Source organism: Microtus pennsylvanicus, chromosome 13, assembly GCF_037038515.1.
Source record: "Microtus pennsylvanicus isolate mMicPen1 chromosome 13, mMicPen1.hap1, whole genome shotgun sequence".
NCBI lineage: Eukaryota > Metazoa > Chordata > Mammalia > Rodentia > Cricetidae > Microtus > Microtus pennsylvanicus.
In genome coordinates, this window is record NC_134591.1 from 59,127,667 (window position 1) to 59,141,713 (window position 14,047).

At 49.7% G+C, this 14,047-nt stretch overlaps 1 protein-coding gene across 2 annotated transcripts; it reads right to left on the reverse strand.

The window, feature by feature from the left end:
- Positions 1-286: 286 nt before the first annotated feature.
- Positions 287-2,846, reverse strand: Gja4 (gap junction protein alpha 4). 2 transcript variants are annotated; one of them, XM_075944958.1, is made up of 2 exons: positions 2,768-2,846; positions 287-1,829 (listed from the first exon to the last, which is right to left on the reverse strand). In XM_075944958.1, exon 2 carries the CDS (start codon positions 1,810-1,812, stop codon positions 811-813), a length of 1,002 nt encoding a protein of 333 aa, XP_075801073.1. In that variant the 5' UTR covers positions 1,813-1,829; positions 2,768-2,846; the 3' UTR covers positions 287-810. The 2 variants fall into 2 exon arrangements, with proteins under 2 accessions (XP_075801073.1, XP_075801074.1); XM_075944959.1 differs by lacking the exon at positions 2,768-2,846 and adding an exon at positions 2,561-2,749.
- Positions 2,847-14,047: the final 11,201 nt, after the last annotated feature.

Sequence of the window (14,047 nt, forward strand, 5' to 3'; positions counted from 1 at the left end):
ACAGGCATGGAATAGGATGGGAAAAGAGACTGTTTGGCCACCAGTTAATGGGCTGATGAACAGAACCCTGGATAGAATACGGGAGTGGGTGAAAAGAAGCCAGGACCCAGGGTGGTGAGGGCTCCGTGTTGAGAGGAAGGATTTGAGTTGTGCTGACCGGAGCTGGGCTGTAGAGATGAAAGACAGGTGATAGAAGACTAGAAAAAAAGGAAGTCTGGGCAGAATAACTGCCTTCCTCCCCCTGTCCCAGGCACCCAGGACAGCATCAGTACACACCTGATGGATGATCGAGTCCTGTTTATTTTAGAAGCATAAACATTGGGATGGGGAGCGACAGAAACAAGACACCAACCAGTTCCCCCGGAAAGGGCCAGATCCAGTGCAGGCCGTGTCTGTCCAGGTGATGAAGCTGAGCCAGCAGCCTGCATCAGCTTTTCTCCAGGAGGACAGGGAGTGATGAAGACTCAGTGTGTGGTCTAAGAGGCCCAATGAGTCCAGTTGGCTCTGGGTCCCTCTGGATTAGGTGAAAAGGGTCAGAGGTCCCATAGCACCCTTAGCCAGGAGCATCCCCACCTGTATGACCACATCAGGGCAGAATCACATTCTGGAAAGAAAGCCGCAGTGTCCCTTGGTTCATCACGAAGGCTCCAAGTATTTCAGAACCACCCGTAATCAGGTCCTCTGCCCAGCAAGTGTCCACCTCTGTGGCCTAGTTGTTTCCAAAGTGCCTTTGAGGAGGGGCTGCCTGAGAGGCATCTAAGGTAGACACCCTTCTCAGGACCTTCCTTGAGTGACACGAGCCCCAGTTCCCTACACATACTGCTTCTTAGATGCAGAACTGCTGGGGCGACTAGGGGGCTTCCGGCCACCCTGAGGGGCTGGATTTTCGAAGGGGGGAGGCCTGGAGGAGGTCAGCTGCTCCTCCGTGGTCAAGTTGGCCCAGTTTTGCTCCGTGGATGAGAGCCCATTGTAGGTGGGACACGGTGGGGACGAGGGTTCCTTGCCCATGGGGAGGTAGAAGAACACCTGTTCTGGGTAAGGGTCTGAAGCAGCGCCCTGGGCCGGGGATGTGTCGTGGTCCTTCCGTGCCTTTATCTCCCGGCCGACACACCTACACAGCAGGTGCACCAGCTCCAGCAGGTTGAGCACCAGGGAGATGACTCCCACCACGAGCATGAAGATGATGAAGATAGTCTTCTCTGTGGGTCGAGAGACATAGCAGTCCACGAGGTGGGGGCAGGGCGCGCGCTGGCACACATACACGGGCTCCATGGTCCAGCCGTAGAGGCGCCACTGGCCGTAGAGGAAGCCTGCCTCCAGCACGCTTTTGCACAGCACGCTGACCACATAGGTGCCCATGAGCGCCCCACGGATCCGAAGACGACCGTCCTCTGCTACTGAGATCTTGGCCATCTGGTGCTCTATGGCAGCCAGGGCCCGCTCTACATGTGGGTCCTTGGAGGGCAGTGCCCGGAGCTCTCCCTCTTTCTGCCGCAATCGCTCTTCCCGCCGAGACAGGTAAATGACATGGCCCAGGTAGATGAGGGTGGGCGTGCTGACGAAGAGGAACTGCAGCACCCAGTAGCGGATGTGGGAGATGGGGAAAGCCTGGTCATAGCAGACGTTCGTGCAGCCGGGCTGGGCTGTGTTACACTCAAAATCGGACTGCTCGTCGCCCCACACTGACTCGCCGGCCAGGCCCAGGATGAGGATGCGGAAGATGAAGAGCACGGTCAGCCAGATCTTGCCCACCACAGTCGAGTGCTCCTGGACCTGATCTAGCAGCTTCTCCAGGAAGCCCCAGTCACCCATGTTTCCAGAGCCTCTCTCTGTGGGAAGACAGGGGTCAGACAGCCATCAGCTGGGCAGCATAGCACCTTTCTCCGCTCCTCCTAGATATAAGCCCACAGGAGGCCTGCCAGTGCGAGGGGGTCCCTGTCTAATCGTACATTTGTGCCTTCTTTCACAGGCCAGTGCCCAAGGATGACCACATCCCAAAGAGGTCTGGATTAACTAGAGGTTCCTATGGAAACAGACCAGTGGAGGAACTTGTCCAAGGTCATACAGCTGTGCCCTGCCCTTCCTCCCTTTAGCTCAAGGCTAGTTACACCAAGACAGTCGCCGTGGCGCGAGACGTCATCTTCAGGTTCCCACCTGTTCCCACCTTCCTCCCGCACCTCATTTAAAATGAGAGGGCCTCGTTTTTTAATCTTTGCATGGGGCTGGGGGTGAGGGAGGATGGGGTGAGGGGCTTAGAAGCCCAAGGCATTTGATCCACCTGCCAACAAAAAGACCATCTGCGACTTTAGTGAACACACCTGGTCCAAGCCTCGGCCTCCATCCCATTTCCCTCCAAGGCTGGTGTGGTCATTCTAGACCCTTAAAAGAAATGACCATAGCAGAGTGGAGGTCCCAAGGTTTCCCAGAGCATTTTAGGCTGGGTGTGAAAATGGGTTAGTGTGTGTGTGTGTGTGTGTGTGTGTGTGTGTGTGTGTGTGTGTGTGTGTTGTGTGCGTGTGTGTGCTTTTCCTAGAAGTAAAGCAGTTACTACCAGACCTACATTCAAATCTTGCTTCTTTCTCTCATTAGCTGGGAATCTCTCCGTTAAGGGTTCACTGAACGAAGAGGGAAGGGCGCTGAGCATGGAGGGAGCCTGGCAGGCTAGGTGAGCGCCGCTGGGGGCTCCAATCGTGTCCGGTGCCCTGGGACAAGCAAGCCTCAGCCCCCAGCGGTGGAGTAATCAGTATTCCCGGCTCCCCAAACTCACCGCCTGCTTGCGGGGTTGGCCCAGGTGGAGCGGACGACAGTGGCCGAAGCTGCGCCTGCGGGAATCCTGCAGGACCGCGCCTCCCACTGGACGCCTTAAATAGAGCGCAGCTGCGGGCTTAGGGCAGGAAACGCCAGCGGGAGGGCTTTGGGGAACAGAGGCGGGGACTGGGTGGGACAGACTCCCAGGACCCGCCCAGATTGTGCTTCTTACGTTGCGGGAGAAGGAAACCTTGTTTCTTCGCGCTGACCCTCCAGACTGCCATCTCCCAGGGTTCAGTACCCGTCCTTTGTAGGCCGCGGGTTCTTAGCGAGAGCCGGTAGATCTGACACCTGGACCCGAGGCTGTGAGGAGTGGGTGGGGTAAGAAGACGAGGCTCATCAATGTGGCAGGCTTCTTAGACACTGAACCCACACTGGAGAGGGCTGAGACTTCCCCCCTTCCGGTGGATCTAGGGATCTCGACTTTGCCAATCTTCGGTAGGGTTATACCATCAGAAGTCACCTAGGAACTCTGTAGGGTCCTTTAAGACAGGGGGTGGATAGAAGCTCCTGTCGTTTACCTGGATCCCAGCTGATGACTCCGAAAGGGAGAGGGAGAGGCCTTCTAAGGGAATTTGGAGGCAAGCAGAGGCCTGCCATTCACTCTGGCGGCACTGTGAGTGACGGGCGGGCGTGGGACTAAGGATGGTACCCACCTCGCAGCTGGGAAAGCTACAATAAACTAGCCAGGCCTGGCTTCCTGCTCTACCTCCTACTAGGTGCAGCCATGGAGCAGGTAAGCCACTGGGTAAATAAAAGTGTAATACACAATGTGGGGTCCTCTGTGGTAGAACTGGGGCATCACAGGGTAAGCCAGACAACACAGAATAGCACCACTGGCCCATCCTGGAGCGACCAGGTCTGGTGCTGGTGCTAAAGCCCAGAAGAGTTCGGAGACTCCGACGTGACCCTTGTCAGAGTAGAGAGGTAACTTCTGTTGCCTCCTCCGCCCTTAGGCATGTCTCCATTCTTCCTCGACAGAATAAGGATAGAAACATGCCTGCTATGGAAGGCGGATGGGAAATTCAGCCAAAGCCTGTAGTGCGCCATCGGTCCACAAGGTCTGAGGGAGTACCTGAAACCTCTGTGCTGGAAGCACTGAACTTGGGACGCTAACATAGGCGGAGCGAGAGTTCCAGACCAACCTGGAATACATAGTGGGAACCTGTCTAAACAAACAAACCAACACACCAACAACAAACCAACCAACTGACTAATAACAAAGGCAATACCCGGCATAGTGGCACAGGCTGGTAATCCTAGCTACTTGAGAGGCTGAGGCAGCGGGATTATAATTTCAGGGCTATGGTGCAGTAGCTCAATTGGTACAGTGCACACCCAGTACTTACAAAGCCCTGTAGATCAGGTGTGGCGAACCACGCCTGTAACCTCTCAGGAGGTGAAGGCTGGAGGGTCAGGAGTTAGTTCAAGGCCATCCTCTTCTCCAAAGTGAATTTTAAGCCAGTTTAGGATACAAGAGACCAACAGAAGAGAGAGAGAGAGAGAGAGAGAGAGAGAGAGAGAGAGAGAGAGAGAGAGAGAGAGAGAGAGAGCAGCTTGAGCAGTTTAGAAAGACCATTGTCTCCCGCTTCCCGGTTTGTGCGAGGGCCTAAGGTTTCAGTCTCTCTAACTGCAAGTATGACCAACCTACCAAACAAACAAAATCATCACAAAACCTGCCAGAGAGGATCTGTGTTGTTCCAGGAAAGCCAAGGGAGGTCAGAGCGGAGGACTGGCAGGGTCTAGGTTGGCTAAGGGAAAGGAAGGTGGCAGGTGGGTTTGCAACCCAGAGCTGGTGGGAGTCCCAGTTCCCAAACAGGATTCAGCCAGAGGGTGGGCTCAGACAAGAGGGATTGCTGCCTGAGGACCAGACTGAGCTGGCTTTTCCTTCCGGGCCTCTAGGACCTTTCCCTTCCTCTCCCTCAGGGCTAGACTAGGCCAGGCCAAACCCAGCCTCCTAGGATTCCCAAGGGGACAACAGTGCCCACTTAGTTCTGACCCTTGAGGGCCTGGGAACTGGGCCTGGCCTGCTCTTACCACGCCCCTAAGACAACTTGTGCTCCTGTAGCTGCTCTGCTGAGTTGCCTTTGGGGTTGGGCCCAGCTCTTTTGAAGGTTTTGCTCCCATCCTGTTCCCTGGGAAATGGGGGGGCAGGGAGCTAGCTGAGGAGCATGGGGGTGATGCCAAAGTTGCCTTACCCACCCCCAACCTGTTCCTTACGAACTCCAAGATGAGCTTTCATGGAGGAAGAAGCAAGGACCAACCAAGTCAGCCATTCTGAGGGAAATGTCCTTAGAGCCTCACTCCCTCCACTCCCTTTCCATTGTCCTGGCCCTGTTCAGGCTGCCACCAACTCAGTTGACCTGGGAATGGTCTCCTAGCCTCCAGGCCCTTGCTCCACTCAGACTCCACTTTTCATAGGACTTTGGCTATAAAGTTGCCCTGTTTCAAACCCTGCTACGGCCCTTCCTGCCTTCAGGGCAAGGTCTGCACTTTTCACTTTCCAGGCCTTGGCCACTGCCTGTGCCCTTAGCGCTCTGTGATTCTGTCGTCAGCCTGTCCAGTTATTCTAGCTATATGGTTTTCTGTGCTCTTGCCTTTGTCCATGGCATCGTGTCTCCCTGGAGCACCCTCCCATGCAAATCCCTCCAGTGTCTCGGGTCTTCGCTGAGATGCCATCCTCCCCAGAAGTCTTGCCGGCCTCCGCTGGGGTAGGTGTCCCTCTGCCCTGCAATTCATTGCTTGAAGTTCTTTAGTTGTAGTTAATATATATGATATATAAATTTTTATGACATATGATTTAAATACACACACACACACACATATGACTCGATGGTATAGACCAGTAGTCCCAGCACTCATGAGGAGAATTGTCATTCAGAGGCTAGCCTAGACTATATGAGCTCTTGTCTCCATCAAAACACAGCTCTTATTTCAAAGAGAATAAGAGATGGTTTGTTTATCCTGGAGCCAAATATGAGCGACCATGGCCTGGGAACACACATTTAAGTTACCCCAAATATCATGTTCCAGCAAGGCAACAGTTTCATGAAGTTTTTATAGTAATGGAACAAAGTGTTTTAAGAAAACATTGGTAGAAGCACCAGGCAGCGGAACCTTGACAAAGCAGGGCATTCTGTATTACAGGCCCCAGATGCAATCAGAATGCTCTTAGCCTTTGGGTTGGTGGAAGCCAGGAGTCTGTATATTCCAATTATATTACCTAATTGTCACAGGGTGTTAGGGCAAATGCAGAGGTGGGCAATACATGACTTTGGGGGGGAAGGGCTAAAGATAACCTAAGATAATTTGACTTGAGACCTCTAACATTTCAGCTCCCCACAATCACAATTCTAGACAGTTAGCCTGGTAGGACATCTTTACCAAAGATGCAGTGTGTGTATTTGTGTGTATGTGTGTGTGTAAGAGGGCCTCGTTGTACAGACACACACACACATGTTCACATGCACACACACATACGCATGCACACGCACGAACACACACATCTATCACCATAAAACCTGCTATTTCAACCGAGTTAGCTTCAACATGTATCAAGTATATTCAGGTTGCTATGCAACAGATCTCCGGAACTTTTTGTTGTGCCAGGTGAAGTGGTACCCATTGAAGGCCTTCCTTTTTCTTTCCTCCCCCTTCCCTGTTACACTAGGAGTTTCTTAAGGGCAGGTCGCCAGCACAAAGCAGGGCAGCAGGCCTGTAGATGTATTTACCAATTCAGCATATGCATGCTGAGCGCCTTGTGATGCTGTAACACTGTCCAGACACCGAGCAACCGGAGGACACAAGAGATCCCTAGCCTCCTGAATTTTACTTTCTAGCTGTGGGAAGATGGAAAAGACAATAAGATAAAGGTGAGTTAGTAGTTCACGCTGAGGGGCAGATACATCAGGGAGACAGAGCACAGAGCATCCAGTTTTAAGTTCCGGTAGAAGAGAAATTTGTACCAGACAGCTGCCATTGCCGCAGAGCCTTGACTGAAGACGGAGGTCCTGTGGCTGACTAGGCGGTCCAGGTAGAGAGAGCCTGGTGTAAAGTCCCTGAGGCAGGGGTGTGCCTGCGGTTTCCTCCCTGAGGTGCAGTGAGGCAGTCTGTGGCTGGGGCAGGTGGTGGAGAGAGTTGAGGTAGAGGAGAGGTAAGTTGTGGGTGGGGCAGATACACAGGCCCTGTCAGAGGTGACTTCTCTGAGTCATCTAAGTTTGGGGCAGAGGAATGCTGTGGCCTCACTTTGGCTTTGCAGCATGTCCCCCACCCCAGGCTGTGTTGGGAATAAACTGTGGGGGTGACACATGCAGACTGTGTAGATGGTCAGCTGGCAGCAATTTCACAGGTCTGCTTCTGCTGTCCCATTGGTGACATCATCCTAGGGTAATTCCCAGCAGTGATGGGGTCTTGGTTCCATTGAGCTCCCTCTCTTCCCATCTGTGGACATGACTCCCCAATGCTCTTATGTTTCCAGTTCTTCTTCAGTCTGCCTCCTGGGATCAAGAGCAGGAGACAAGGGGTGTCATCTTAACTATCTGGGGTTGCTGTAAGCAGAAGACCAGAGCCTCAGTGGCTCAAACCAAACCGTTCCTTCCATGAAGGTCTGGAAGCTAGAAGGGGAAATCGGGTGCCATGTGGCATGACTAGATTCTTGGTAAAGGACAGCCGACTTACATATTCACGTCACAGGAAGATCCCCTCCCTCTTCCTCTCCTGCGCTCTCAACAGTCTCCCGTGGCTGTGCTGGTCTCACACTCCGTGTAGCTGAGGATGACCTTGAACTTCTGATCCTTTACTACTGAATACTAGGATTACAGGGGAGTGTCGCTGTACTCAGTTTTGTGGGGGGGCTGGAGGTGGAGCCCAGGACTTCATGCATGTTAGGTAAACTCTCAGTCAAGTGAACTATACCTCCAACTCATCCCACACCTTTTCGTTTCGTTTGTTTTTTTGAGAGAGTCTCACAACGTGGACCAGACTGTCCTTGAACTGATAATCCTCCTGCCTCAGCCCCACAAGTGCTGGGTGTGTAGGTGGGTGCCACCACAGCCTGGCTCTTGTCTCTTTTTATAAGGATGTTAATCCCTCTTGACAGGGCTCTACCCTCATGACCTAAACATCTCCAAAGGCCCACTACCTAAAACCATCATACCAGGGGTATGAATTCAGTACATGAAATTGGGGGGTGGGGAAGATACCACAAATTCAGTCCACACACAACACAGGGGTTTGTTCTAGAAGGAATGAAGGTAAGAAGCCCTTTTGCTCACCTGGGGCTGTGGGCTGTGCTGACAGTGGATCGGGATTTGGAGCCGGCTTGGAATGAAGCGCTGGAATGGAATGAGCGCTGCAATGAAGGAGGAGGCCTGATGGGGAGAGGCCCTCCGAGGGGATATGAGTGCCACCTGGTGGCAAGAGTGATTGTTACTGGGGATTTACACAAGCTCCAAGTAGATCAGTGTGCAGAATGGCTCAGAGCCTCTCTGTCAAAGGCTCGATGTCCAGGACTGGGCAAGAATTCAGTAGGCATCTCATCTATTTCATGCCTGGAAACACTACGATTGATTAGCCAGTACCAAAAGTCATGCCTCTGTAAAAAATAATCCCTTTACCTAGGGTGTCTATTATAGGTCAGGCCATTGTGAACAATGCTTTGTCTATGCTGCCCATGGTGAGAACTCTGATCACATTGCCTTTGGCGATGCGGTGCTGCCGCCTGGGTCCCAGTGAAACTCGTTGTATTTAATTTATCCAATTGAGCAGCGGCGTCTCTAACCCTAAGGTCTGGCACAAGGGAAAGGGTGACAACAAGTCCTTCAACTGGGCTGATGCCCTCTCACCATTTTGCATCTCACAGGATTAGTGATGGGCGTGTCTTCTGGGTCTTTCCATCGTGGAGGACTAGGTTTAGCACAGCCTACCCACTCTAGCATTGGGGTTTCCCTGAGCCTTAAAAATCCCGCCATCAACACCAAGCCACAGGATCTCAGGAATCTCCAACTCTTTAAAGTTTTATCTGACCATTCAAGCAAACTTTTGACAGTTCTTAAAAACTGTGCAAGTTCCCATTAAACCTAGACTCGCCACACAGAGGCTCCATATCAATAAACTCAGCCTGATCCAGTTTTATGTTCTTTCCACCATTATCCCACACCCTTAAAATCCATCACACATGTCCTCCAGACTTCTGCTTGAATGAATTAGTAAACTCATTGAGCTCTTTAGTAGTGAAGTGCACTTCCTCAAAGACTACGCTTCCAATCTCCCCTCTGGGAGCCTGCTTAAGCTTTAGTCTGGTTATAGGTCTAGAGGCCCTTGGTGGGCTCTGAGGGACATCAGTATTGTCTTGCCTGGCATCTCCTTCAGAGAAAGTCATTGCTGGTTTAGCAGACAATGAAGGATTAATTTCCTCAGTCAAGGGCAGAAAAGGCAGTATTTCCGGGGGTGGTGGTGGGAGTACGTCTGCTCAGGGCAGAGAGAACTCTTCCTCAGGTGAGAAAATCCCTTGAGATCTAAGGGTTCGAAGTGCTCAGCTTCAGTAGTATCCTCCCACACATCTCTACTCCAAGTTACAGGGTCCCATTCTGTACCAAGCAGTGTCCCTTCTTTAGCACCCGCAGAGGCTGAGACTTGACTTTTCTTTGTGATTCAGTCGATAACTCAGAATGAAGGCTTTGGCTTGATTTTCTAAAACTTGAGCTCGGGGCTGCTGGAGAGAAGATCCCCTTCCAGGGCGCACTTAGAAAGATTTAGACATTTATTCCAATCTGGAGCTGGTCAATATTCCCTGAGTTTATTTTTCTTGTATTTTGAGATGCTAGAAGTTGGTTAATTGTATCATGGAGCCCATTTTTTTTTTTAAAATCAGTGATGGTTTCATGTTTTAATATCAATCCTTTCTTTTTTATTTATATATATCTTTTTTGATATTTATTGAGCTCTACATTTTTCTCTTCTCCCCTCCCTGCCTTTTCCCCCCCTCCTCAGCCTCCCCGCCCCCCAAGGTCCCCATGTTCCCAATTTACTCAGGAGATCTTGTCTTTTTCTACTTTCTGCTTCCCATGTAGATTGGATCTATGTAAGTCTCTCTTAATACCCTCATTGTTGTCTAAGTTCTCTGGGATTGTGGTTTGTAGGCTGGCTTTCTTTGCTTTATGTTTAAAAACCACCTATGAGTGAGTACATGTGATAATTGTCTTTCTGAGTCTAGGTTACCTCACTCAATGTTTTCTAGCTCCATCCATTTTCCTGGAAAATTCAAGATGTCGTTATTTTTTTCTGCTGTGTAGTACTCCATTGTGTAAATGTACCACATTTTCCTTATCCATTCTTCAGTCGAGGGGGCATTTAGGTTGTTTCCAGGTTCTGGTTATGACAAACAAAGCTGCTATGAACATAGTTGAGCACATGTCCTTGTGGCACGATTGAGCATCTTTTGGATGGATATATACCCAAAAGTGGTATTACTGGGTCTTGAGGAAGGTTGTTTCCTAATTTTCTGAGAAATCGCTACACTGATACCCAAAGGGGTTGTACCATCTTGCATTCCCACCAGCAATGCAGAAGTGTTCCCTTTTCCCCACAACCTCTCCAGCATAAGTTGTCATCAGTGTTTTTGATCTTGGCCATTCTTACAAGTGTAAGATGGAATCTCAGAGTTGTTTTGATTTGCATTTCTCTGATGACTAAGGATGTTGAACATTTCCTTAAGTGTCTTTCAGCCATTTTATATTCCTCTGTTGAGAGTTCTCTGTTTAGGTCTGTACTCCATTTTTTAATTGGATTATGTGATCAATTTCTTGAGTTCTTTGTACATTTTGGAGATCAGACCTCTGTCTGATGTGGGGTTAGTGAAGATCTTTTCCCATTCTGTAGGCTGTCGTTTTGTCTTGTCTGTAAAGCTTGCTTTACAGAAGCTTTTCAGTTTCAGGAGGTCCCATTTATTACTTGTTTCTCTCAGTGTCTGTGCTGCTAGGGTTATATTTAGGGAGTAGTTCCCTGTGCCAATGCGTTCAAGTGTACTTCCCACTTTCTCTTCTATAAGATTCAGTGTGGCTGGCTTTATGTTGAGGTCTTTGATCCATTTGGACTTGAGTTTTGTGCATGGTGATAGATATGGGTCTTTTTTCATTCTTCTACATGTTAATATCCAGCTATGCCAGCACCACTTGTTAAATATGCTTTCTTTTTTCCATTTGATATTTTTTGCTTCTTTATCCAATATCAGGTGTTCGAAGATGTGTGGATTGATATCCGGGTCTTCTATTTGGTTCCATTGGTCCTCCTGTCTGTTCTTATGCCAGTACCAGGCTGTTTTCAGTACTGTAGCTCTGTAGTAGAGTTTGAAGTCAGGGATTGTGATGCCTCCAGAAGTTCTTTTATTGTACAGGGTTGTTTTGGCTATCCTGGGTTTTTTGCTTTTCCATATGAAGTTGAGTACTGTTCTTTCGAGGTCTTTGAAGAATTTTGCTGGGATTTTGATGGGCATTGCGTTGAGTCTGTGGAGCCCATTATTTTCCTTTGTCAATTAATCCAGAGATGGTAGGAGCAACCAACATCAACACCATTTTCCTCGTACTTTTGCAAACTGCCAGAAGTTTTATATAACTCCTCACAGTTGGTGAGTCAGGAGAACCAAATGCATTTGCCTCCTTAAGTTTGTAACATAGTTTACACTGTGACTTTCCGGTACTCTCTGAGATCCCAGGAAAGGCTTCAGGAACTGTTAGCTGTAGGTGTTAACAAATTGGAATAACTTTATTTACTTATAAAGTTATTCCAATTTGTTAACAAAAAGTTAACAAATTGGAAAGTTTATTCCAGAAACTTAAAGAAAAATTTATCCCTCTAATTCTATTGCTCTAGAACCATTTCTGGTACCAACATCTGGATTAGTCAGGGTTCTCTAGAGGAACAGAATTTACAGAACGAATCTATCTATGTATAGAAAGGGGATTCATTAGAACGGCTCACAGGCTGTGGTCCCGCTAACCCAACAATGGCCATCTGCCAACAGAAAATCTAATGATCTAGTCCACAAGGCTGGACATCTCAGTAGGTCTTTAGTGTGCATTAAAATACTGACGAATTTGGCTCTATGCCAGCAAGAGCCAGAGGAGGCAGGCAATGGCTATCCCCCCCCCCCCCCCCCCCCCCGTGGACTTGGCTTCCATCCTGGAGAAATGTGAGCAGGGCCAAGATCTCAGTCTACCGAGCCCTCCCTCAGTTCCCCCCTGGAAGAATTGATGTTTTCTAGTTGCAGTGACTTCTGTGCCAGCCTTTGCCAGACATCTGACACCACCCAGGAAGATGCTGGAGGGGTTAGGAAGGAGGCTCAGTTGGGAGAGTGCTTGTCTAGTATCTTAGCCACTATTCTATTGCTGTGACAAAGCACCATGACCTAGGCGATTTATAAAAGAAAGCATTTAGTTGGGGGCTTGCTTACAGTTTCAGGGGGTTAGTCCATTATCATCATGGTGGGAAACATGGTGGGGGGCAGACAGGCATGACATGAGTTGGACCCCCAGTGACATACTTACTCCAACAAGATCACACCTTCTAATCCTTCCCAAACAGTTCACCAACTGGGAACCAAACATTCACATATATGAGCCTATGGGGGCTATCCTCATTCAGACCCTCACACCTAACAAGCAAAGAGATCTCGGCTTAATCCTCAGCATTTCAAAAGCGAGGCACGATGGTGCACACCTGTGACCCAGCACTCAGGGAGTGATGGTGTACAACTGTGACCCAGCACTCAGGGAATGGAGGCAGGAGGGTCAGAAGTTCAAAGTCATCCTCAGCCACATGGCAAGTTCAAGACTAGCCTCCCCAACACCTCCTGGATCCTCCCTATCTCTCTACCCACCCAAAGTCATGTTCTTCCTCTCTCCAAACAAACAAACAAACAAACAAACAAACAATAAGAAAGCTTAAACAAAACATTAGGACAAAAATTCCAAAAGGAAACAAAAAGCACGGAGTTCCTTTTGTATTGGCCAACTCCTCCTGGGCCTGGGGCTGTCTCGGAATGTGGTAGATATGCCCAGTGACAATCCATTGGAACACATAATTTTCCTTCACGCAGCAGGTATGTCTTTATTAAACCCTCCCTTTGAGACTTAGTGATCTATGCAGAATTAGAGGAAACGTGGGGGAGGACTCCAAAGGAAACAGTGTCATCCAGACACAAGAGGACTGGTGCTCATATGAGCTCACAGAGACCAAGACAGCACACACAAGGACGGACTGCACAGGTTCAAGCCTGACACAGTCCCAGCACTGAGGAGGAGAAGGGGACACCACCGCTTCCTAGCCAACAAGTTATTGAAACCATGCTTTTTTGTTTTATTTTGTTTTTGTTTGTTTGTTTGTTAGTGGGGCGTGGCTGGAGAGGTGGCTCAGTGGTTAAGAGTACCTCCTGCTCTTGCAGGGGACCCGAGTTTGGTTCCCAGCACCCACATCAGGAGGCTCACAGGGGATCTGACCTCCTCTTCTGGATTCCGTGGGCACCTGCACTCATATGAACAAACACATTCCACACCGACATATATAAACATGATCAAAAATTAGGGGCTGGAGAGATGGCTCAGAGGTTAAGAGCATTGACTGCTCTTCCAAAGGTCCTGAGTTCAATTCCCAGCAACCACATAGTGGCTCACAGCCATCTGTAATGGGGTCTGGTGCCCTCTTCTGGCCTGCAGGCATACACACAGACAGAATATTGTATACATAATAAATAAACAAATATTTTAAAAAATTAAAAAAATAAATTAAAGGAAGGGAAAAAAAGAGGGAAAATCCTGAAATCTGTAGTAACAGGCAGAGACCTTTGTAACTGCCCAGCCCTGGCCGAGAGCTGTGTGGATAGAGCCCAATCACTAGAGTCTCTCCTACGCATTTCCTGGCCTCACAGCAGTGCGCTAATGTTTCACCTCCTGTCTCCTTTGATCTCCCGAGCAGTCTTCCCAGAATGAACAGTTCCAAGCGCAGAGCTGAGTCCTTCTGCCCCCCCAGAGCGACTCTCCACCCTGCCCCACCCTGCTCTGAGCCCTGGGAGGCTCACCTGCACCCACAGACTCAGCAGGCCCCCCTGTGCACTGCCTTCCGGTTGGGTTGGGTCAGTGTGAGCCACTGGCAGGTGAACCGTGAACCAGAGGCGGAGGGAGAGTGTAGTGGTGGGGGTGGGGGATTATTGCCTCGTGTGTGTGTGTGTGTGTGTGTGTGTGTGTGT

Coding starts and splice junctions, on each gene's coding strand:
- Gja4 (XM_075944958.1), bottom strand. CDS start 1,812: ATGGGTGACTGGGGCTTCCTGGAGAAGCTGCTAGATCAGGTCCAGGAG.